This window comes from Octopus bimaculoides, chromosome 2, assembly GCF_046866305.1.
Source record: "Octopus bimaculoides isolate indiv1 chromosome 2, ASM4686630v1, whole genome shotgun sequence".
NCBI lineage: Eukaryota > Metazoa > Mollusca > Cephalopoda > Octopoda > Octopodidae > Octopus > Octopus bimaculoides.
In genome coordinates, this window is record NC_142929.1 from 79522996 (window position 1) to 79549070 (window position 26075).

The 26075-nt window shown below is 32.8% G+C and overlaps 1 protein-coding gene across 6 annotated transcripts in view; it reads left to right on the top strand.

The window, feature by feature from the left end:
- LOC106876726 (casein kinase I) overlaps positions 1–26075 on the top strand; it is a 231937-nt gene that overhangs the window by 169809 nt on the left and 36053 nt on the right. For 2 of the 6 annotated variants that reach the window (XM_089347086.1, XM_089347088.1), the window contains exons 6-9: positions 615–785; positions 9463–9611; positions 14192–14227; positions 19633–19734. In XM_089347086.1, the coding sequence (XP_089203212.1) occupies positions 615–785; positions 9463–9611; positions 14192–14227; positions 19633–19734 (458 nt within the window). Of the gene's footprint in view, positions 1–614; positions 786–9462; positions 9612–14191; positions 14228–19632; positions 19735–22475; positions 22599–26075 lie in introns of those variants that run through there. The other 4 variants (XM_089347087.1, XM_089347089.1, XM_014925406.3 and 1 more) reach the window with 3 other exon arrangements.

The following is a 26075-nucleotide window of genomic DNA, read 5'->3' on the forward strand; positions in this document are numbered from 1 at the left end:
ACCTACTGCTCTAACTGCTCTCATTGACTGGTGATTGTATGTGTCATTTGACTTGGTTTCTACAGCTGGATACCATTCATATTGCCAACACTTCACAGTGTGCATTTTCTTGTAGCACCAACACTAGAGAAGCTGAATAGTCTTTGGCAAGACTGGACTGCAGGGACCTCACAACCCTATGCATTTTCTACTCATTTACCAGTTAACAGGGAAAGTCCTGTTGTTTATCTTTTTTTGTTCCAAGAAATACCTAGTCAAGTGGTTATATCAATGAAATTTCTACTTTGTTTCACATTACAGTTTCTGTCTTGAATAAATAACTTTCTATTTGTAAAATTTTAGCCTGGATTAGATTTTGTCCCAGCTTTGTCATAAGTTTTGTTTATATCCATTAGAAAATCTCTTGATATAACCCAGTTAGTTGTCAGTCTTTCAAAAGTAAATATAATCTTTGACAAATCTCAATGGTTAAAACCTTATCATTGTTTTGTTTGTAGAGCCATTGTGGCCTTTAATTCCAGTTTTTATTAGATATGTTAATTTGTCTAATTGGAACATTAAATATAATTAACCATTAATGTATCTAATATGTAACAATTTTTGCTCTTTTTCAGAACAAAGTCGGAGGGACGACTTAGAAGCATTAGGTCATATGTTTATGTACTTTTTAAGGGGCAGCCTGCCTTGGCAAGGACTTAAAGCAGAAACATTGAAAGAACGATACCAAAGAATTGGAGATACAAAGCGAGCAACGTCTATTGAAATTTTATGTGAAAATTTTCCAGGTAATGAAATTTGTTTCTATCTCCCACCACCCCAGTGGTTTAATAATTGCAATTTCCCCATTAATTAGTTTCTCTACCTACCTCTGTGGGAAACTATATACTGTAATTGATAATACTTATCATGTGCAGGCATGTCTGTGTGGTTAAGAAGCTTGCTTTGCAATGTGTTCAGTCTCATTGTGCTATACTTTGGACAAGTGCCTGTTACTATAGACCTGGGTCAACTAATGCCTTGTGGGTGAATTTAGCTGATATAAACTTTGGAAGCCTGTCGTGTGTGTGTACAAACCAGACTTTAAAAAATAATGCTGACATTGACTTGTTCGACTAAAACCCTTTAAGGCTGTGCCTTAGCATGGTTGCAGTCCAATGACTGAAACAAGTAAATTATAAAAGATAGTGTTCAGATTTTTGTCATTCTAAAGAAAAATATTGTCTGCATTAAGGGATGGTATATAATTGGTTTATTTATCTTGTTATGTCAATGAAATTATCTAAATTGTTTGAAATAACAAACCTTCACTTCACATACAAGTGATCATAATTTGGATTAGTTTTTGCTTGTTTTATTGTATATAGTCTACTGGAATACATCTTATAAATGTTCACTTGTCAAGTCCTGGTGTGACTTCAGATAAACTTTATTTGATTCAATGTCTTAACTGAAATTCATTTCTGTTCTTTTTGTCATTTTTTTTTTTTTTTTGGTTTAAAAGTTTGTAACATTTACTAAAAATATTTGATAATTTGTGATTTAATGCCTATATTAAGCTCAAGCATTTTAGCAGAGAATTGTTGTATTTGATAATGTTATCTATTAATCTAATTCTTACCAAAGGCATGGTTGAGCAGCTTGTTTCCCAACTATGTGGTTCAGTTCCACTACTTAGCACCAAGGGCAAGTGTGTTCTACTATAGCCCTGGGTTGACCAAATCCATGTGATTGGATTTGATAGATGGAAACTAAAAGAAGCCTGTTGTGTGTATGTGTATTTGTGTGTACCTTTTGTTTTAACATAATGTGATGATTGTAAACAAACAGTACCCTCATCTAAGCAGTGTTGTTTGTTTCCAGTCTTCTATCAAAAACATGTCTGGCCATGGTGGAAATATCAAGTGAGGATGGCATCAGGAAAAGACTCTGACTGTAGAAAATCTGCTTTAATAAATTCTGTTTTACCCAGGTGAGCATAGAAAAGTGAACATTAAACGATGATGGTGATGATGATTATTATCTTTGAAACTTCAAATCGTTATTCAAAAAAATTTTGGTTTTGTTTTTAGTAGTTTTACTATATTCCATTCCACTGTAGCAATATGTCATCATCATCATCATCATCATCATCATCATCATCATTTAGCGTCTGCTTTCTATGCTGGCATGGGTTAGACGATTTGACTGAAACTAGTAAGCTGTAGGGCCATGCCCAGTTCCAATCTGATTTGGCATGGTTTCTATGACTGGATGCCCTTCCTAGTGCCAACTACTCCAAGAGTGTAATGGATGCTTCTTACATGCCACTGGCATGGTGCCAGTTACATGATAGTGGCCACAACTATGATTTCACTTGATGGGTATATCAGCCAAGACATTCTACAACAAACAAGATGAGGACAAATATCCATCAATTGTAAATGTAAAATATACTTCGCTGAATGTATTGACAATTTAGAGAGAGGGGTGGGGAGAGAGAGGGAGAGAGATTCTGTACTTCTATCTGTTTTACTAATGTTACCCTTTAATGAATGGATGGGAAAATTCATACACATCATGCATGTTGTTTTGTTGTATATGCTTTGGTTGTATTATTCTCTGCTTAGAACAGTTTCATTATTACCAAGTAAGCTGAATTTGCTATTTTCAGACATTCTGATCTAGTCTCTTGTATTAATATATCATACCTCTTGTAATTGGAACCATTACAGCTATTTATTTTTAGTTCTAGTTTCTACTCTACATAACGACCTGCATAAATTGACATTATTTAGTGAGTGTGAAACAATGACTGCCTCAACCATTTTGTTTTTTCCTGTCTTTGTTCTTCATATAAATTCCTTTTTGATGAAACAGATGAGAAGGTTTCTTTTCGTAAAAATTTTATCAACAGCTGCTGTAAAAATAGTTCTCAGTTTCTGTGTTAGTGAAAGAGTTTGACTGAATTTGCTATTGAGGGTGAATTGGGATTCCCTTCATGTACTGAATAAAATATCTTTTGGAGGAAACAATGACTCACAACTAAAATTTCAAATCAAACATTAAAGCTGTTTATTATCAAAGCATCATGAAAGAAATGTCTAAACAATTTTAATACTACTGTCCCTTTTCCTCTCTCTCTCTCTCTCTCTCTCTCTCTTACTGTTTCAGTCATTTGACTGTGGTCATGCTGGGCTACTGCTTTGAAGGGTTTTAGTTGAACAAATTGATTTTTTTTTTTTCCTGTTAAAGCCTGTTGCTTATTCTATTGGTTCTCTTTTACTGAACCACTAAGTTACGGAGATGTAAACACATCAAAACAGGTTATCAAGTGGTGGTGGGGACACACAGGCGCAAAGGCATTACCAGTGAAAAAGTCATTGCTGATGTATGTAAAGGAATGTATGTCAAATGCCTAAGTGACACACACACACACACACACACACACACACACACACACACACACACATGACTGACTTCTTTCAGTTTCTGTCTACCAAATCCACTCACAAGGATTTGGTTGGCCCAAGGCTACAGTAGAAGGCACTTGCCCAAGGTGTCAAGCAGTGGGACTCAACCCAGAACCTTGTGGCTGGAAGCATGCTTTGTACGACACGCCCTCTTTTTTTGATTTCATAAAGTCATTTTGAATGGATTACTTAACCCTTATGTTAAAATGTATTTCTAACTAAAAAGGCTCAGCTATGAGTTTGAATTAGATTTTAAAATAATGAGAATTTAGCCTGGTTTCATAAAACAATAGTAACTTTTTTGTTAAATGCTATATGAAGGAGTAGTGGTGGTCGAAACCCAACTTCACTAAACAAATGGGTTCATACATAAATGTTTATTTCAAATCTACTATAATTACAGATAAATTCAATGAAATGTAAATTCATTTAAATATCAAATGAAACCATTTATTAACCAATATTCAATAGGGATACACTACAGAATTATAGTGTGGAAGAAATGCATGTTATTGGATTTTCAGTGGAGCAGGGGGGAGGGGGCATATAAAACAGGCAGATTAACGCAAAATAAATTTATCCAAATGCCTGAAGAAAACTATAAAATGAAATATATTAAATTCATGCATATGTAGAAGCATGCACACACGCATAATAATGATGCACTAATACAAGAAGTTCATCATCATTTAATGTTCACATTCTCTGCTGGCATGGGTTGGATGGTTTGACAGAATCTGATGGGTTTTAGAACTGCTTTGTGCAGTTTTTGTGGCATCGATGCTTATGAGATCGCTATTTCACCTGCAAGAGTAATATCCCATTTGACGGTAGAGAGGATGGTAGCTTTATGCTATGGGATGAGGGGTTAAAGTGAGGTAGGGTTTTACAACAGGATGCCTTCATCTTTTTCCATGTTGGGGATATTTTTTTTTTATTCTATGTGTCTTTAACCCTTTAGCATTCAGATTGTTTTGTCAAATATAATGCTTATTTATTCACATTGTTTAGAATTAATCAGGCATTATCTTTGAGATTTTGACAAGGTGTTTGTATATATTTCAAATGATATTGTAGGGTATGTGTAAGAGGTCAGAAACAATAGAACATTTGGGCCAGGTATGGCTGGTTTAAATGCTAAAGTGTTATAAGTGTAGAGTGACAGGTTATAATGTAAACAGTAATTTGTCATTTTGCTCTAGTGCTAACAAGTGAAGCTGGGGGATGTTAGCAGTCACACATATTTGCATGTGCATATCATCATCATCATCACCATTTTGTGTTAGCTTTCCATACTGGTATGGATTGAATGATTCAACAGGATCCAATGGGTAGGCGAACCACATCATTTGCATGTGTAATTTAAGGCTTCCATGCTATCTGTCAGAATTATAAATGAACACACTTGCTCCAGGTACTGCATAGTGGAAGTGAATCTGAAACCATGTGGTTGCAAAAGAAACTGCTTAGTCATGACTGCCCTGCCTGTACCTGTATTTTATAAATATAAATTATGTAAAGATGATATTATTTTGCATGGAAATTTGTAAAACATTTCACTTTGGATAATGCAACTCTGTGGAATGCACATTGGAAGGTAATTTCAGGTGACCATTCCATTGGGTGTTTCGGTTTTTTCTTATGTTGGTCATTCTCAGCAGTCTTTTGTGCCATCAAGATGCTTTATGGCAATGGGCACCACTGAGAGGGATATTCCTCTGGCAGGTTTTTAAAGCTCCCTCCACAAAGTTTCGAAATTTTTTTTTTAGAATGATCTGCTCTCAGGTCAGTTGCTCAGAACTGCAGATAGTTCTTTACTTTTGAGTCTCTTACAGTCTGGTGTTCATAATTGTCACATTTACCCAGCTATCACCACCACTCAGTTCCCTCTCTACCAGCTTTGTGTGTGTGTGTGGTAGTAGTAGTAGCTCATTGTTAATCCATAAGTCTAGCTCATTGTCTCATTCATCAACCTTGATAGCTATCTGCATTGCCTCATTTAGCAGTCTTGTTCATTGTCTCATTCATCAGTCTCGCTTGTCTTGTTCATCAGTCTTGTTTGTTGTTTTGTTCATCTGTCTCGTTCATCAGTCTTGTTTATTGTCTCGTTCATCAGTCTCGCTTGTTTTCTTGTTCATCAGTCTCATTTGTCTCATTCATCACTCATGCTCATTGTCTCATTCACCAGTCTCACTTGTCTGGTTCATCAGCCTCACTTGTTGTGTCGTTCATCAGTCTTACTTGTTGCGTTCATCTGTCTTGTTAGTTGTTGCATTCATCAGTCTCACTTGTTTTATTCATCAGTCTCGCTCATTATCTTGTTCATCAGTCTTGCTCAGCTCATTCAACAGTCTCTTCATCAGTCTTGTTTTTTTGTCTCATTCATCAGTCTTGTTCATTATCTCATTCATCCGGTCTACATCAACCTTTTATTGTGGTAGCCAAGGTTTATGTTGCCTGATTTCCATCCTGGCTAAGCACTATGTTTGACTGAAAGGATTAAAAAGAAATTTGTTTGATATTAAGTTATATAAGAAAGCAGAAATAAGTGAATCTTTGTTTCTGTTTTAATGTTTGTATGTTCTTAGTTTTGTTAATTCTTTTGATTAAATCTCCGATAGTTTTTATCTCTTAATTCCCTAACCTTTAATACCAACCTGCCAGAGATTGCCCTTGGTTCTTTGACACAAACTTCTTGATTTAAACTGATCTAAATTAAAAACTTCCATCAAAATTCCTTATGTTCTAAACACCAGCTTGATAATGACAGTGTTATTTTTAATTTTTCATTATTTTCAAAATTAATTGAAATAAAAGGCAGCATGCTTCAATAAAAATATGGTAACATGAGCATTAAAATTCTTCTCAGAATGAGGAACTGTGATTTTGACTATATTAGGAATGAAGGTTACCAAACCAAAATATGAATAATTTTTTAAATGTTATTTGGTCACCTCACAACACAAAACATATCTGTACTCCACAAATATCTAACTTTAAGATCAACACTTAACCAATAGAAAAACCAGAGTACTTTATGTAATTGAGTGCCAATAATATTACTATTTATCATTTCACCCACTTGGTTTGGTGTTTATTTCTTTGCCCATCACTATCTTGTGTTACTTCATGTAGGATGATTCAACCCTTTTGATACCAACTTATCACAGATCACCCTTGATAATCTAATGCAAGCTTACTATTTTAAAATGATCTTAATTATAACCTTCTATCAAAGTTCCAAGTTAATTTATTTTCCAGATTCTAGCGCAATAATGACAAAGTTATTTTACTAAATTCTTAATTATTTTCGCAATTAATTAAAACAATGTTAGTATAGTGTTTCACTAAAAATATAGTAACAAAATGGTTAACTACTTATATTTCAAATGTTTGTCAAATATCCCTCTGATGTTTTAGTGCTCGACTGTTTACTGTAACTAGGTTATTGCATTTAGTTAAACAATTAGTTCACGATGGTAAGATTGTTTGTTGTGCTTGTAATTGGGCTCTTATTGACTTCAGGAGAGCTACTTTAACTCTAGCATTGATTTCTCTTTGTAGCAGTATCATAAACCTATCAAGTGAATTCCTCAATTCACTGTTTGCAGGCTTGTACTTTAAACATAACTTTATTTACTACATTAACAACATAAGCAAGAAAATCATTGTTACCCAAAATTTCAATTTTATTTAGGTTTCCCTTAAAGTTTCAGTAAAAACATTAAGACAAAAAAAAAAAAAAAGAGAACTAAAGATTAAAAACAAGCCTACTTGTTCAAATCTTGCAAAAATAGCAATGTTAAATGAAAAATATTCTGTATAATTTGTTTACATAATAAAATTTAATGGAACAAGTTTTTCTATGTGTTTCTATATATAATATGATGATAAATAAATATGAATATAAATCCAGCAAATACAGTATAAGTTGGTAGAAAAGGGAATTAAAGTATTAAAGAGAAGATTAAATTCATTTACCATAAAAATATTTGGAACATTAGTTAACATGGTGGTGGTTGTTTTGAATCAATTCAAATGGAAAATTATTACTGATGTTGTAATCTATTTTAAATGGTCCTTATGGCTCTGATCAAAACTGCAGATTTTTCAATTATATATAATAGCATTGATCTTTAGATGACGCTTATAATTTGGTTCTGCCATGTCTAGCATGTTTTACCAAATTGTTAGTAAGATGTAAACATGTTTTGAAATGTTCAATTAGAAAATTTAATTTCCAAACCATTGTGGCAAATTGGCAGGGTTATATGAGTGTTGGATAGAATGGTAGAGTACCTTATGGTATTTGTTCTAGTCCTCTGTGTTTGAGTTCCAATTCGACTAATATCAACTTAGGTTAAAAAAAAAAAAATACCAATCCAGTGCTCTGGATTGGTAGAACTGTTAGAGAATTGGGAAATATGTCTTGTTCTTTGTTTTGGCTTTTTGTATTCTGGCAGAAACACCTGCAATGACGCTGGTGCCAAGATGTATTGATTAAAATCAGCAGCCTTTCTCTTGGATAAACACTGGTGGCATGGATAGGAGAGACTTGTAGGTGACCAGTCTTCCTCAAAAAATTCAGCCAAGCTTGTACATGTATATGTAAGACACATAAACAGCTTGCCAAACCTAACATCAGAAATAGGGTATTTTTAGTTGAGTGTAATAATGAAGAGCTAGTAGTGCTTAGTTTGTTATTTCACTGGAGCACAAACCAATATAATTACTTTTCCTTTGTTCATATTTTACCAATGTGAATTTAGATTCCTCTTACTTGTTTATTATTTAGTAGGCCTCACTTTTCTCTTATACTTATGGTCATCCACAATTACATTCACATTCTTCAAAAGAACCATTAATGGTATTAGATCTCACTATCCTGTGAAAGCCATGGTCACTAATCTTTCCTCAGCACTTTGCAAATAATAATAATAATAAAAGTCAGTTCTTTAGAATTCTGTCAGCATTAATACTTGTTTACTAATTATTTTTGTTATGGCTGCATTCTCTTTCAGAGTTTCTAATTATTCCTTATACATTCTGGCATATTTGATTGTAAATATGCTGTTCACTGTCATGTTTGTCACAGGGGAACAAGTCATTAGTGCAAAGGATTCTGGGACACCAGCGTTTCAGTATATTGTGTCTTGTCAGCCAGAAGCAGCCTTGGATCAATGAATCTAACAAGCTGATGGGAGTTGTTTATAATTTCAGTAAACAACTTGTTTGCTGATCCATACTGATGTCTGCCAACCAATAATAACACAAGTCACTGTTTAGAATCTCGCTCTTCACTGTGCATATGAACAATTTATTTCTGCCTGTTTGTAGACATTGTAAAAACAGCTAACATTATTTTTGTTTTTGACCCCTTCATCTTTAGTCTTGAAATTTTCTGTTAAAGTTTATTGTATAAACAATCTATGTTAAACATTTGTAACAATATGTTCATTATATTTCTCACTGTTTCACTCCATTTTCTTGTGAATTGTGTGTAGTTCTTGATCTGTTCTTGTCAGTAGATATTTGCGAAATGAAATATTGATAGACCATTAGTTAACCTAAAATTATTGTTTGTAATTTATTATTTCATGACGTTAAAGATTATCTCTTGTTAGAATCCAAAATACGTTTAATCGTATTTAATTATTTTTCACCCTTATTTGCCTTAATGAGAAGTTCTCTGTCAACTAGTAAATTTTATCTCTGATAAAATAGTAGCCCTGCCACATTTTCCTTCCTATTTTAACCCTTTAATCAAATATCTCGATTGGTTTATTTTTTATCTTCTTTCTTTGTTTTTATTTTTATTTATTCTGTTTTTTTATTTTTCTCCAATAATCAATAAATTATTGAAATGAAATCTATCTGGTCATCAGTGTAATCTATCAAGCAATCAGTTGGTAGAATTTTTCTTAATTTTTCCTGCATTTAATTAACAATTCCTCTGTCAAATATTTGCATGATAAAAAATTTTTTCCCTTTTTTCTGTGTTTTTCTTTTACAGAAGAGCTAGCAACATACCTACGTTATGTACGCCGTCTAGACTTTTTCGAAACTCCAGATTATGAATACTTGCGGAAATTGTTCACAGATCTCATGAACAGAATGAACATTAAATGTGATTGGGAATTTGATTGGACTGGCCGACAGTTGGTAAGTTTTAAATACAGATATGCTGGTCAGCTAACATTCATTTGTATAATAGATTATATATAGGATGGAAAATACTTTGATTGTACATGATTGTTTTAGAATATTCATCTTGTTGCAATGACTCTCTAGTATCGTTACATTTCTATCTGAGCGAACAATATCTTGTTATGGTTACAGTGTATTTTTTAGAAATGTAAGTCTTATATCTCTCATGTGTTAGAAGTAGAGTTTGAATAGGTCAGTGAAAGATGGTCATTGAATGTGATGGGTTGTGTATTTTGTAAAATTTCTGGGATGCATTTAATTTGGGAGCAATCTATGGAATATGTTTGAAAATAGAGGCACAAGTTATATTAATGTTGATACATGGTTAGTTAATAAAAATGTAGTCAGCACAGAAATTTGTTGGGTAATTTTGGTTAGTTCTTACCTTTTTTTCTCACTGAAGTATTTAATCCAGTATTTAATAGTGAGTTAATTTCAGTACTTTGCAAAAGAATAGCTTGAAGCAAGGTTAGGATATTATATCAGGAATTGAAACAAGATCTTTCTTTTAGAAGGTAGTAGTAAGACAAGGTAATAAGAGCTAGAGTCTATCTACCCTTGCCTAAACATGAAATTATTTCTTCAGAATTAACTGGAGACAATTAATTAAATGAGATAACTAAAGAACATCTAAAGTGAATAGCTAATAATTCCATTTTGTTCATTTTGATATGAAGGAGGGTTTGGACTAAATGTATCAATCTGGGATTTCTGTGGCATATTGCCAACTTAGTGAAGAAACTATCAGCAGGAATTTGAGAAGAAGTAAACATTAAGTTTTTTGTGAATTTTGTTGACTCACCTTGTTAGCTATTTTTGAATGTGATCTATAACACAGAGCTGGTCAAAGGGTTGCTCAGTTGAACTTCTATGTAATAGATTCTGTCCTCATATTTAGCACAGAATAGATAGTCTTTACTAAGACAGTTAAAGAGCTATTGAGCAGTAGGATTGACTACTTTCAGTTAGGCTGACTCAGAGAAGTCTATGTGTTGGTTTTTCATGATGTTAAGTATTGGTTTAGTATTCTATAAGTTATTTACTACAAATTGGTATTTTTCCTTTAAACATTTGCAAAAATAAGCAGAAACAAGAATAATAGTTCACCTGTGATAAAATAGCAAAATTAAGAAACTTGACATAAGTAGTCAAGGAATTTTTTTAAAAAAAACAGCAAAGCAAAATCTACACTTACAAAGGTAATATATTTGTGTCAATGTTGATTATTTTATCGTTTAATATATATATATAAATATATATATATATATATATATATATTTGTGAGGGTTTCTCCCCCTCTCTAATAGTTCTTACATTTTATATGGGTATTGGGGACACAAAAATGTATGCTAGAGAGGGGCATAGATTATGATCTGCACAGCTTTTGTTATTCTTTGTAACTCCTATTTAAATATTAACTCTTAGATTTTAAATGTAATGTAATCTATAAACTTGTTTACTACAATCACAACTACATCAACAATAATAATAAACTTTGGAATGTGAATAAGAAAAATAAACCAGACTGAACACATGCACAACCTACGTTCATAGTGGGGTAATGATGTAGTTGCTTGCATCAAGTTTGTATCCAGAGCTAAATTACTTTGATCTGATATTATGGGTATGTATATTAAAAATAGTGGTCGACGGAGGGGATGTTGAATTGTAGTAAAGGTTGTGGAAAATGTGCTAAAAAAAGGAAAGGAGAGATAGTAAAAAAGTTTGAGAAGCACTTCTCTAACCCTTTAACATTCACATTACTCTGTCAAATGTAATGCTTATTTGTTCACATTGTTTTGAATTATGCATTATCTTGTTTATGTGATTATTCATTTTAGAATGACATTGTAGGGTAGGTGTTTTGAACATAAAATGGGAAGAATATTTGGTCCTGATATGGCCAGTTTAAATGTTAAAGGAATATACAAGAATACACCAAGTCTCAAACATATATTACTTTACATATTTTTGGAGGCTTAAAAATATGGCAGTCTTTAACTACTCTGATAAGGGGAGAGGAATACTAGCTGTAATATGTTCAGTCTGTTGTTGGATTTAATTAGAAATCTGAAAATTAATATAGAATATTTTTGATTATATTTTACATCTCATACATTGACTAGATGTATTGCTTTAAAATATATGTATATATTTATGTTTATTATTTAGATTATTGATTTGAAATATATCTTTAATGTTGTTATACTTACTTATAAATTCATTAGCTTTGATAGAAGTAGTTTAAAAGAATTTGGAATGGTTTCAAGTATTTTGTCTGCTAGACTTGGCTTTAATAGTCCTTGTTTTGAAAGCTGTCATTTAATTGTAAAGATAGGATAAAACTGTTATTGATAAATAAAGGATATTTTTTATATTTCTTCTATTTCTCTCATTGTAAATACACTTGTTAATTCTAGTAAAAAAAAAAATTCACTGGCAGTAATTAGATGCTAGAATTTGCCATTTTACTGGTTAGACCTCCTATTGAAAACAACTAATTAAAGATTTTTCTAATTAAAACTTGTCATGTTATAGAATTGAATTGTGTATTTGTTTAGAGGCAATAAAGGGAATCACTAATAGCAATATGTCGTTGAAAAGATTTGCTAAAAGGTTTGGGTTTTTTTTGGATCTTGTCATTTCTGTTCCTGACTAGTTGGTTAAATATGAATGCAATATATATATATATATATAATATAAACTATGTTGACATGATATCAGTTATGTGTATGCATGGTGGTTTCTCTTTTTTTACTTTTTTCATTTACTTTATCCTTTTAATTTCAACTTTATTGTGCCAAATTGTCTTTGCATTACTTTTAACAATTTCTTCTCTTCGCATTATGGCACGTCATCATATTCACTTGTTATTGTTTTTCTAAGCTAGCATGGGTTATAAACAGCTTTCTCTACCATACTTCTCCATATTGCCTATTCCTTAGCTGTCTGTTAATTCTTTAAATTCACGATAACTATCCTACTTTGTTCCAAAGTTTTTTTTTTTTATCTTTAATTCTCTGTTCTTGTGGTTTTCTTTATCATTGTTCACTCTATGTTCATACAGCTGTTTTTTTAAAATATTATGACAGCCTATAATACTTAAAAATTCTCAAATGTATCTTCATCATTATATTCTCATCAATCTATCAACTCTTAACATTCTGAACTTGCAAACAATGGACTGAACTTTCATTTCTTTTTTTGATATTACTGATCCTCTGTTTTTGCTGTTACATCCAGTTGTAATGTAACATACTGATTATAAAGAGGAAAAATAATTTCTTAAACACTTGGATGGCTGCTAAACATCACAATTTTTCAAATATTCAAGTATTCATTGTCATAGCTTTCATCAAAAGACTGGAAGCATAATTCCCTAATTTGGCCTGTTAATGAGTTGTTGCATGAACAATAAACAATAAAATCACTGCATTTTATAGATTCTCTTGGCTGCTTCTATTATTAAAAAATTTGACTTCCATCCACTTTGCATTGTTTGTATATTAAGGAATCTTTTCAGATGCTGTAGATTTGTGGTTACCATTGAGCAAGATTGGACATTCTTGAAATTACAGATTCATATTTCTGTTTTAAACTTTCAAATGACATCTTGGGAGAAATTCATTGATAGACTATTCAGATTTCTTCTTCAAGAAAGACGAATAAAACTTTGATGTACATAAAATTGCATTTACTTAGCGCGCGCGCACGCACACACGCACACACACACACACACACACACACACACACACACCAACAACTTTCATTCAACCTTGATACACCAAAAACATACCCAGCTGTCAAGTGATTTTCATTTGAAAATATCTTATGAGAAGAATCTAGTTTCATTGTTGTTATGTCCCACTCCAACATAATGTTGTTTTTACACTAATTAATTATCATATTATAGTTGTTAATTGTTTTAATTAGTTGCTTCATCTTTATTCCACTTTATTCTTTTCAGTGCACCTCTTTGCTTTTAAGGTTGTTGGAAATGGTGTTAAGGGCTCAAAGTTCGTCTGTACAAATCTTGCATATACTTGTTATTCTTTTGTTTTTCTTTTATTCTCCACCCTCTCTGGATAACGATTTATTTTTAGGGAAAGATTAACTTGATGAAAAGATGTTTTAGTTACTCCCTCTTTGGGGGGTTATACTGTGTGTGTCTCTCTCTCTCGCTCACACACACACACACACACAATCATACATAAAATTTTACGTAGTCATGTACAATTTTATGAAGTTGATGTTATACAAGGTTGATATTAAGATAGTTTGAAAAGAATTTTAACCTTTATTTTCAATAACAGAAAATAAATGAAGAGATTTATTCAAGGGGAGATTACTCCAATTATTTTATGAAACCAATCTGTAGTAGTTTAAACCATACTATTTTTTTTTATTTATATTGTTTTTTTCCATATTTTAAAAATCTTATCTTTTTTTTTTAAATTCTAAAATAGCAATTGGATAATGTTGACAAACTAATAGCTTCAACGTTTATGTATTAACTAACTCCTCTCCGTTGCCAGGTAAACAGAACAAACGCCCGCCAAACAGATGTTAAGGTAATCTCTCTCTCTCTGTGCATTTATCTTTTAAAGCCAACCAGGTCTCTTCATTTAGAGTGACTCAGTAGATCAGCATCCTTCTTCACTTTCCTGTGCACATAGATACCAACAGAAGAATCACTACTTTCTCAGAATTGCAGCATCAACAATATTTCGTCTTGGTTATATTCTTCCACAGCACTTAGCAAAGGAGGGAAAGATTTCGCAAACTTAATAACATACCATATCTCTCTTTATTATTCTGCTGCTTATTACTATTACCTAGATGGAAATGTATCTAAAAAAAAAGAAATATAGAATTTCCTATTAAAGGCTGATGGCAAATCTAACATTTATTTTGGTATGGGTTATTAATGTATTAGATCTCCTTAAATGGTTTTGTTTTTCCATTCTTCTAATTGCTATGCTTCCTAATAATCATGACCTTTCTATTAATGAATCTATTTTCTTGAGACAAACATCAATGGGATTTTACTCCTTAGTGAAACACACATACACACAGACACCATTCTCTGTCCTACTCAGTTCTCTTTCATTTAGTTTGCTTGACTATCAGTTTTTGATTCATGATGTGATAGACTATATCCAATAATTGTGTATCATCGGAGTGTCTGTATGTGTGTTGCTGAGCAAGCCATTAATATGTATATATATACAATATATATATATATACATATATATATATATATATATATATCATAGAAGCATGCAAGCATGGGTAATTTCTCTTAAATCTTCCTGCATTGCCTTTTCTGTGTAACAAAATTTATAGCTGTGTTGACAAATTTATGCATGTATTTCATTTCTTACATACAAAATCTCTCTCCTCCACCTCTCTTTCTCTCCCTCTATAATCAGTTCAGTGGGTAATGAATTCCATTATTTAGTATTTAGTGAAAATTAATTTATAATTAATAAATAACAATTGATTTCTTAGTTTAAGTAGTAATCATAGACTAAACTGTACATCATTTTTCATTTAATTTATAAGTTGCTCTCTTGAAAAGTCTGGATCCACCAAGTCCTGGACACACTCTTTCAATATAGTAACTCCTAATAAACTCTCTTCTTTTCTAGTTGCAAGTTTTTGAATTTTTGTTTCACAGAAGTTAGGGTTTCTAACCTGCTAATTAGCTGAATTCATGTTATCCATAGAATTCAATGATTTAAGTTTTGAGAAACAATAATTTAAATCAACTCCAGTGCTAGACTGGTACTAATATGGATGAAAGGCAAATCAACTTAAGCAGGACTTGAACATAAAAGTGTTATTAACTAAAGTATACTTTAAGGTATCTACTGCTTGAATAATAATAATAATAATAATAATAATAATAATAATAATAATAATAATAATAATAATAATCCATCATCATCATCAATCAATCAATAACTACAACAATAACCACAACTATCAAATTTCATAAGGAGAGCTATAGGGGAAAAAGGATAGGTAAAAGTTTTTATTCTCTCAGCAATTTAAACAATGAATTGGTTGTTTATCATGGCAATAACTTCTTTTTGTTTTAATTGTACAGTTGTCTCCCCTGTGTGTGTGTCTCTTACTTGACACCTACTCTTACTTACCACCATCAACTTACTATCAATGCTTGCTCCATCTCCTATTACACATCTTCATGCTTTCCCATGCTGTTTTCTAGTCAATCTCCTATCAATAACTAACATGTCACTATCACTGTTTCTCTTCTATTTCCCCCTCACCTACTGTCCTATTTCTTTCTTTCCTTCTATCACACTCAAATTCTAACCCCTTTCAGACTTCTTCATGTTTGTCTTGTCAGAAGGAAAACTGCTTAGAGAGGATTTTTTAGTGTTGATGGGAGCCACATAACCTCTCTCACTCTATTTCACTGTCATACTTTCTCTTCTCTCTTCCTCTTAGTCACCATTCTCTTCTCTATTCACCATCTTGATCAGAATTACTTCGGTCAGGAGTTGGCAAACTTGTAATATCATTGACCCCTTCATGGAATTGTTGATAGCTTATTTGACCCCATCCTGTGAATTTGATTAAAATGTATAATTAATAAAAAATCTATTGATCTAAGGACAACAATTACCTCATTCTTTTGTGTCATTATTGCTTTCTAATAAGAAATTTTCTTATAGAAATGTAATGAAAATACGTAACAGAAATTGATAAAGAACATTAGTTATATTTATAATGATTCAGTACCCTTAATGCTTAAAATCATTTAAAGTGTTTATCTATCCTTTTGATAGCCACAAAGACCCCATGGGTCAATAATGACCACTTTGCCAACTCCTGGCCTTGACATAAGGTAGGCAACATAAAGTAGAGGTAGGAAATCTTTATTTTTGAAAGGGACAAGGTAACACCTCTTCCCACTTACATTTTTCTCTCTGTCTCTCTAGTATTGGTACTAAGATACAGTTGATAGTTAGCAAACAAACAAACAAAGAAAACACAGGGTATAGGGGACTGTTCAGTTGTGTTGAAGAAAAGATAACCTCTGTAACAGTGTTGCCATGAGATAATATATAGGAAAGGCATCTAGCTATAGAAATCATGCTGGAAGTGGAACTTTTGAGCAACATGTGGGTTTTGGACTGTGGCAACTTGTCCATCCCCAGCTTGTATGGAAGTGGTTTAAAAATAATGAGTTGTATTTCAAGTACTATATTTCATGTGTGTATGTGTGTGTGTGTGTGTGTGTGTGTATTCACACACACATAAAATGGTTCTTGCATTTAAATCTCTTTCAAATCTTTTTTTTTTTTTTTTAAATATGGGCTGCTTCATGCCTTCAGATACTAATTATGTACATATAATTAACCAACAATATCAATCTGATTGCTTTCTAAAATATTGTTGTATAATTGCAATTTGAAGATATATTGTTCTTAATGAAGTCCTTTAATCAAATTGAACCCAAATGATTCCCTTTTAAACTAAAAATATTGTTTTGCATATCAAATGTTCACATACTGCCTTTATGAAAGTTGTTAATTATCCATGAAGAAGTATTCTGTACACCCCCCCCCCATCCCTATTTGTTAAATAGTCTGTTTCATCACTAATAATTCCAGTTTCAAAAATTCCACTAGTTGAGTTCTTTTTTTTTTTGTTTTTTTTTTTGTTTCCACACCACTGTCCAACTGTAGCTTTTAAATTCTTCCTTCTCTGCTGTGTAATATAAAAACAACAACAATGCAGAACATTTTAAATCTTGTTATTTCATAAAATAACAATAAAGGGACTAAGTAAAATTCAAAGAATATCATTATAAGTCCTTATTTTTATTCAGTCTGAGACAGATTTTAGAATAAGAGTATTTTTTTTTTATTATTAACTACCTAAGGCATGGGCTTAAGTATGACTAGTGTCATTTTGTGATATGAAGATGTCTACTTGCATGGGGTTCTGTTGCTGATATAAATTGTTGTGGAGTTGACTTCTGTGAAATATAAATGTTTACTATTTGTATAAACTACTCCTAGTAAGAGGTGCAATGGCCAAGTGATGAATATAGTAGAATTAGGCTCACAGCTTGTTAGTTTGTATCCTACAGGTAGTGCACTCTGTCCATGGCAAGACACCTAACTCTTATGGCTTTATGAAAAGGGTTAATGATTTTCATTTTTTCTGTTATTGTTATCATTCATGATTGTTACAATTTTTGTCATTATTTTTGTTGTTGATATCACAACATTTATCACAAGTTTGTATTATATTTTGACACTACTTTGATTGTTAACTCAATACTGTTTGTTTTTGAATTGATAGTTGATTTATTATTTTTATATGAAGGATACCATATTGCATGTTCTTTATATTTAGTCTTTTTATGTTATAATAAATTGTTGTGTTCAGTTAGAGAGTAAAATGTCAAAAGAAGTTTATCTACCTCTAGTGTTCTGTTTCTTTACACCACAATAGTTCTTTGTTTTAAATTGAACCTTTCTAGTGAAAGGTAAGTTTAACAGTTAACACCAATGATAAAGAACCCACCCTGCTCAGTTGAGGGGATCTTGGAGTTACTTAGTGATCTCACTAGTGTTGGTGCCATGAATAAAGCACTCAGTAACTCTGTAAAGTAGTTGGTGTCAGGAGGGGCATCCAGCCATAGAAACCATACCAAAGTAGACATTTGAGCTTAATGCAGTCCTGTGGCTCATTGGCTACAGTCAAATTGTCCTGTATGGAAAATGGATATAAAATGATAGTTGATGGTAATAAGGAACTTGCCTAAGTAGTGTTCTGTGATATTGGTGAAAAATAGTTTTGCAAATCATGAAATACCTTCTGAATTTCAGTGCTTAGCTCCAGTTGTTATGCTGTTGAATGGATTCACATAAATTTCTCTACCTATTTCTGACAGGCAATTTGAGGTGCATTGCATTAAGTCTGGTATCTTAACTGTTCACTGAAGAATCTACTGTGGAATTTCCAAGTCTGTGTGTTGGTAGTTTAATACCATATTACCAAGCCAACTTGCATCTTCCATTCAACATTTATCTGTAACTATTTGTAATAAACTAGATGTGACTCAAAAGAACCTGGACATTATTATCAATACTGTGTGACATTACTGAAGAGTGATACTGTCTGGAAGGTGCCAAAATATTTGTAAATCTCCAGTCAACAATTGATGAAGAGAATATCCAAATTCTTTATAAAAAATACAGAGACTTCATTTCTGCAGAGTAGAAATTTCAGAGCTAGATTTTCAGTTCTTTGTTAATTCCCGTGGTTGTCCTCACACTGTAGTGCAATGCATTTATCTAAGGTTAATGTTAATCTAAGATTAATGAAGCTAATCCATGTCAGCTTATCAGCCATGATTTTCACCTGATTTTCAAAGAGTTTTTGAGAAAAGCTCAAATGTTGTTTAGAATATAACTGTAATGAAACTATTTTGAACAGCAATATAGTTAGGTGGTTAATTTATTTAGAATATAAACGCATACAATGACATTTAAATATAAAGAAGTATGTATATGTGTGTGTGTGTGTACATGCATGTGTGGCAGTAACACTGTTTTCAGTGATAAATCATCAGTTTAAATTTTTTTTATTTTGTAATTTTTGTCTGCACATTTTTTAGCTTTTTTTCTTTCCTCATTTCTATTTTCTCTACAAGTTCTATGTTTGAAGTTTGTTAAATTTGTTCACTAATTAATGTTCTTCGTTACCAAACTTAAGTTTTTTGTTGGATTAATACACAATAGTTCTGCAAAGAAATGTTGGTGGATTCCTTTTATTGCCAGTTAAAATATTATTTGTTATATATGTCAATCTATATATACCAGTTGACTTTCCTTCATTCAAAGTGTTTTTCTCTGGCCCTTTATCTGAAATATTGATCACTGTTGTTTCCTTTGAAACTAATGATATCTGCATTCTGTTAATTTTTTAGTCTACTCCAGTTGAACCAGGTCACCCACAAACTGGAGTCACAGCACAAACAAATCGAGATATGGGACCGAGTCGAGACAGACATACTTCTGCACCTAATAAGGTAATTTTATAAATGTAATTCTTAAATGCAATTAACCCAAAACTGATTTGTTATTTAAATTATAGTAAGATTTCTTCTTTTTTTTTTTTGCGCATGTTCTGATATATATATATATCTGCTGGTTTCCTTTTGCTATAGAATGTCTGTTAGTGGGCCATGCACGTTACAAAACTATTAGTTATTGTAAACTAGTTTCTCAGAGAGGTGGGGGTAGAAATGATTTATTCAACCACAACAAAAAATAAACATGAATTTGTATGAATTGTGAATGAAAAGAAGTTTTTTTTTTTTTTTAAAAAAAAGATGTTATGTTTGTTTTGAGTTATTGAAGGATTGCCAAAGTATTCAATTTTCTATAGTAATAGATGTCATATTATTAGCTTGACTACTTTACTAGAAAGGAAAATGACTGAGCCAATGTTAGCAGTACAACCTCAAGAATCAGAGCAATGTGTAAACAGCTCTCAAAGAAACTTGAAATTCTTATAATTAGGGTGTGCTTTCTTTTAAGACAGAACATTTATATGTAAATTTCTTAAGAAAAATCTTCAGTATGAAGGCACTATGAGTTCTTTGGACAGTTTTAGAACTAGGTTAGGCCACAAGAAGTAATAGTGGAACTTGTAATAAAAATAGATATAGATTAAAGATCACAGTGGTTAAGTTGTGAGTAGATGATATATTCTGATAGAAGAGACACCTAGCATTGCTCATTTAACTAGGTTCAGTAGAGAAGGAATTGCTATCTTCCCTGTTGGCCACAAAATATTTTCTGCTTATGATATGAGAAGTGTTGCAGTAAAAGTGGTGTAAATACAGTAAAATTCCATAGGTTCAAGAGTAATGAAAGAAAATTGAGTTAATTAGGATCTATTGGGTAGATGAGTTTTACCTTGGAGAAAGTAACTGCATAACAAAGACTTTGGTTGATGTGTACAAGAAAGAGGCTATTGGTATACAACTGATGATTAAAAAAGTGTTGTGAATTGACAGTAGCAATGGTGGAGATGGATCAGGGAAGATGTAAAGAGTAATAACTAGACTAGCTCTATAAAGTGACAACATTGAGGTACATTTAGGGTGAGCACTCATGTGAATCCTGGTTAATGGGATCTATGGAAGGACAATGATCCTACAAAACCAAGTATTTATGGTTTATGTCAACCACAGAGTATTATATAAATTGAATAAAAGAATAAAGGTATTGGTACCACATTTATTATCTGGTTATACTTAAAATTATGTAACCATTGTTTATATTGATTCCAGCGTGCTAAATGATTTAATCTCATCCCCATCTGTTATTGAAATGATCATAATTGGGTAGTAAATGAGATACCAAAATCTTTCTTTTATTTATTTTATACATATATATTTATTAGTGAAGACTAGCAGTTATTTGACAGCTACATATGTTTTAAAGCTCTTTCATGACAGCTTTTGTGAATGAATGAATAAGATTAGTCATTACTTGAATACATGTGTGTGGATGTGCACCTACACATACTGAAGAATCAGGTAGTTCCTGTGCAGTAAGTTTGCATTTTGATACTAGTTTGTTACTTCAGAAATGGTTGTCTGCATGAGAAACCATCTTTGTATCATCTTGGGTTGCAAATCACTAAGTTGTTGCCTACCACAAGATGTAAACTAATCTGTAAATTTCTATCCTAATATATTTTATTCCTAACACACACACACACACACACACATGCACACATACATGCCTGGATTATATTTCAATGTATACCTTTTTCCAAAATGCAGGTAAGTTTTAGTGAAGGTATTTTTTGATACACTAAAGTTGATTTCTTTATTTAAACACATAATCTGTAATGTTTTTTGCTTGACTATTGCAATGCTATCTATGTCATCTTAACTTTTCTTTTTACTGCAAGCACTTCTATCTCTTTTTCTTTCTTTTCTTTTTCATTTTCCTAAGAATATAGAAGTGGTGTGATTTATAGTTTGACAGTTATTTGAAAGTTGTAGATTGTGAAGATCCTTTGATTTGACCTATTTTAAAGATCATTGATAGTCTATAATTTATTTCCCAGAATACACACGCACATATACACATGATGGGTACATGCTGACAATTCTTATTTCTCGCCCTTACTTTTTACTGTTTATTACTTGCTCATACAGTATAAATTTATATAACACTAAATTTATTCAAAATGCATTCTCTTGTGATTAAATAGTTGTGATTTTAGAGTATACCATTGTGTATACAAGTTAACTTTGTAACCTGATTATAGTTATGAAGTTTCTAACCATTTCACTCTCATTACTGTCTTGGAAAGGCATAAATGTCATTCTTAGTCTTTGAGACCTTGTGTGTATGTAAGAATGCATTTATTCTGAGAATAGAATAGTTACCCAAAACTGCAATGAGGTGGCCTACCTGATTTACAGTATACAAAGACAGTTACTGTTCAAGTTCTGGTTCAAATCTCACCAGCATTAACTTTGCCTTTCACCCTTCCATGGCCAACAAAATAAGATTGCATATCAGTTACATACTGGGGATCACTTATATTAAACTAGTGTTAAGACAAACGGTATCTTTATCCGTTCCCTAATCCCTCTCAGGTGCAGTGACCAAATGGAAAGATGTACTGAACTCTTGCTCTTGAGTTTGTCTTCATTACAGATGTATATCTCTACTTACCTAAGGCTTCATGTCAAATTAAATTAAATAATAATAATTTATTATTATTATTTCTGTTATTGTTAAGGTGGATGCAAAAGTTGTCAACAAATGAAGCTCATCACCTGTTTTTGATTCCGGTTGGAAGTTCTTCACTTAAATTGGTTTTCTATATAAATATGGGAATCCATCCCTAAACATGAAACTTTTACTATTTTTGTTGTTGTTATTATTTCAAAATTTCTGAGAGAAAAAAAAATTTAATCACAAAAAATGAAAAAGTTCCTGTTAATTCTGTGGATGAGTGTAAAAACAGAAGAAAAATAATTGATCCGTCTTGTTTCTCCTTCTGAATAACCCAGGGCATCAGTTTAACAATTACTTATTGAAACTCTCTATCAACACACACACACACACGCACACGCGCACACACACACACACACACACACGTGTGTGTGTGTGTGTATATATATATATTTATATGTATGTGTGTGTGTGTGTGTGTGTGTGTGTATATATGTGTGTATATATATATATATATATATATATATATATATCATCATCATGTATGTGTATATATGTATGTGTGCATATATATATATATATGTATGTATGTGTATATATGTGTGTGTGTGTATACACACACACATATGCATGTTAGCTGAAAAGTTCATAGGATGACCAGCATTATCTCATGGAATGTGACCAAATGAAGTTTATCTTTCAACATAGTCCCCCTTGCAGTCCACACATTTCTTCCATTGGTGTTACAGTGCTTGGATCCCATTGGTGTAGAAGCTTTCATCCTGTTGCTCATAAATGTCATCAACAGCAGTTATGATATCATCATCACTGAGATCCTGGTTCCCAGCCAAATGGTTTTTGATGTTGGGGAACAGATGATAGTTAGATGGGGCCAAAACAGGAAAATAAAGAGGCTTATCGAACAGTTCCAGGCCACAGTACTGCACAGCAGCCATTGAAACTCATGGACTTGTGTGCTGGAACATTCTCCTGATAAAACAAGACCTCTTTCTTCAGTTTTCCTAGGTGTTTGGTCTGGACAGCCTTTTGTAACTGCTTCAGCAAGCTGGTATAGTAGTGTCCATTGATGGTGTGATCCTTTTGAAAATAGTCAATAAATAAAATACCTTTTGTGTTCCAAAAAGGTGAGGCCGTCATCTTCCCCAAAGATGAAATGGTCTTAGCTTTCCTTGAGCAGGTGAGGAGGGGTGTTTTCACTGCATGGATTATCTCTTTGTCTCTGGTTCAAAGTGATAAAGCCAACACTCATCTTGAGTTAGGAAATGTTCAAGAAAACCAGCTGGACCTTCCTCAAACAATGGCAGATTTGCCTGTGATGGTGTCAGCCTGGTATGCTTCTGATTAGGTGTCAGGAGGCATGACATTGACCAAGCAGAAACCTTCATGATGCCAAGGTTATTGTGCAGAATATTCTCAACTCCATCACAACATATGCTAATAGCATTGGCTATTTGATTTATAGTCACCATGTGGTGAGCACATTCAATGCTTTCCTTGGTGGTGGCAGTTGCAGGATGTCCAGGCTCTCCCTTCCCCTCTGAAATTCAGCTGCCTACTGTTATGCTGTTGATGAAGCTAATCTCATCCCCTAATGTAACAATCATATCAACACAAATGTCCTTGGGGGGCTAAACACCTCTTCTGCATGTTGTTGATACACTGCAATGCCAAATTTTATCCATTTTCAAGAGAAGTTGCTACTAGTTACTTTGGAAGTCTTTTTTGAAGAGTCATATGTCAGTTTACCTGGAAAGAAACAAGACAGTTGTTAATAATAAGAGCTGAAATTAATGCCTGCAAGTTTTCACATCCCTGGCTTCATTCCTTCATAGTCAGCTTATGAACTTTTCAGTGCATGCATGCGCGTGCACACACACACACACACACGCACGCACGCACGCACACACGCACGCACACACACGCACACACACACTATGATGTTTTTCTTGTAGTTGTAGCATTTTTCAATAAAATTTACTTATACCCATTTGGCTTGGCAGGTCTACAACAAAATATTTTTAACCTTTTTGTTACCATGTTTCTGTTGAAATACAGTCTTTGTTTCAATTAATTTTTCAAATAATGAATTTATTAAATAATTTTGTCATTATTAATTTAACATGAAGTTCTAATATTAAGATCATTGGGAAAGAAAAAAGGCTTTGTACCTGTGATCTAGAGTGTTTTCAGGAGATTGGTATCAAAAGGGTTAAATGCATCGTGATCTTTTAAAATGGTTAACCTTCGGAGATCTGCTTGACCTTCTTTGTCATGATCATTCTCTGGTTTTCCCTTACATATTCCACCTGCTCTCACTCCAATGCACAACAATTTTTCAGTGAGCATGCTTCTATTGTATTACACATCCATATCTGCTTAGGTTTTCCTCTTTGATATAATGGCTTTTGGTGTTTGTGCACTTCTAAAACTTCTTTGCACTTGACCAAACATTTCAGTTAACCATACTTTGCATCTTCTCATTTCTCAACATTCCTTATCATCGTTTATCATGTTTCACACCAGCAACAGTCTGTAATACCAACAGTAGCAAAAGTTATCTATATTAATATAAAAACGTAAAGCTTTAGATTTCACATGACAACCATTAGTGTTTTTTTAATTTAATTATCTCACCATTATCACATTTCAGTCAGCTCTTCATTCTTTAATTAATTCTAACTTTTAAACTTCCTTTGCAACCTCCTGAATAGAGGCCCTCACAGGCTTCCAGTTCTGAATCCTTTTAAAAATGTCTTAGAATGAAGAGCTAAGTGGTATGGGTTGTAACTTGGTACACAACTAGCAGTACCTTAAGCTTTTCACTAAGCATGCTGCTTCTTCTGACTTCACTTTCAGCCCCTTGAACACAACTAAAGTGCTCTTAGGATCAATCCAATCCACTCCACTTCTCAACATTGGCACCTACTATGAATAAATATTAGTAAACCTAAACAGAAGACTAGAATTGTCTGAAGCACTAGGTGTACTCACACTTAGTGCCACCTTAGTGTCAATGGGAATGGAATTCCTTTTAAATGATTTGTGTGTGTGTGTGTGTGTTCATTCCTATTTACCTTATTCTAAGTTGATATTCAGAAATTCAAAAGGATAATAATGAAATAGCTTGATCACTCCGTCGGTGCTGGTTAAATAAATAAATGTATACATATATAAATATAAAAGAAAAAAACCTTCTTGCTCTACAAACATGTGGTGAGTACTTTCTATTTGGCAGTGGATGTTTCTGTTATTACCTATATATATATATATATATATACACAGGGTGTAATGAATATATTGTCGTACTGGTTGGGAAGCTCTCTACCTTGACGGGTGGCATTGCCCACCTTAATACACTGGCACCCCGGGGTCCCTTCCACCCTTTACAGGCCTGCAGGGGCATGGCCCTGGGGCTGGTGGATGCGATCACCAAAAGTAAGGACCTCGATGCACAGCCAATTTGCCCTGAGTCCGCAGAAATGAAAATAACACTGACATCTCTGAAATACTAAAGAGTAAATTTATTCAATAAAATTGCTATTGGCTTCAACCATTGCCTCCAGATGACTTCAGAATCTCCTGCAGTTCTTCTGGATGGCCCCTTTGTTTAAGTTGGTGAATGCTGCTATAATCTTTGCCTTCA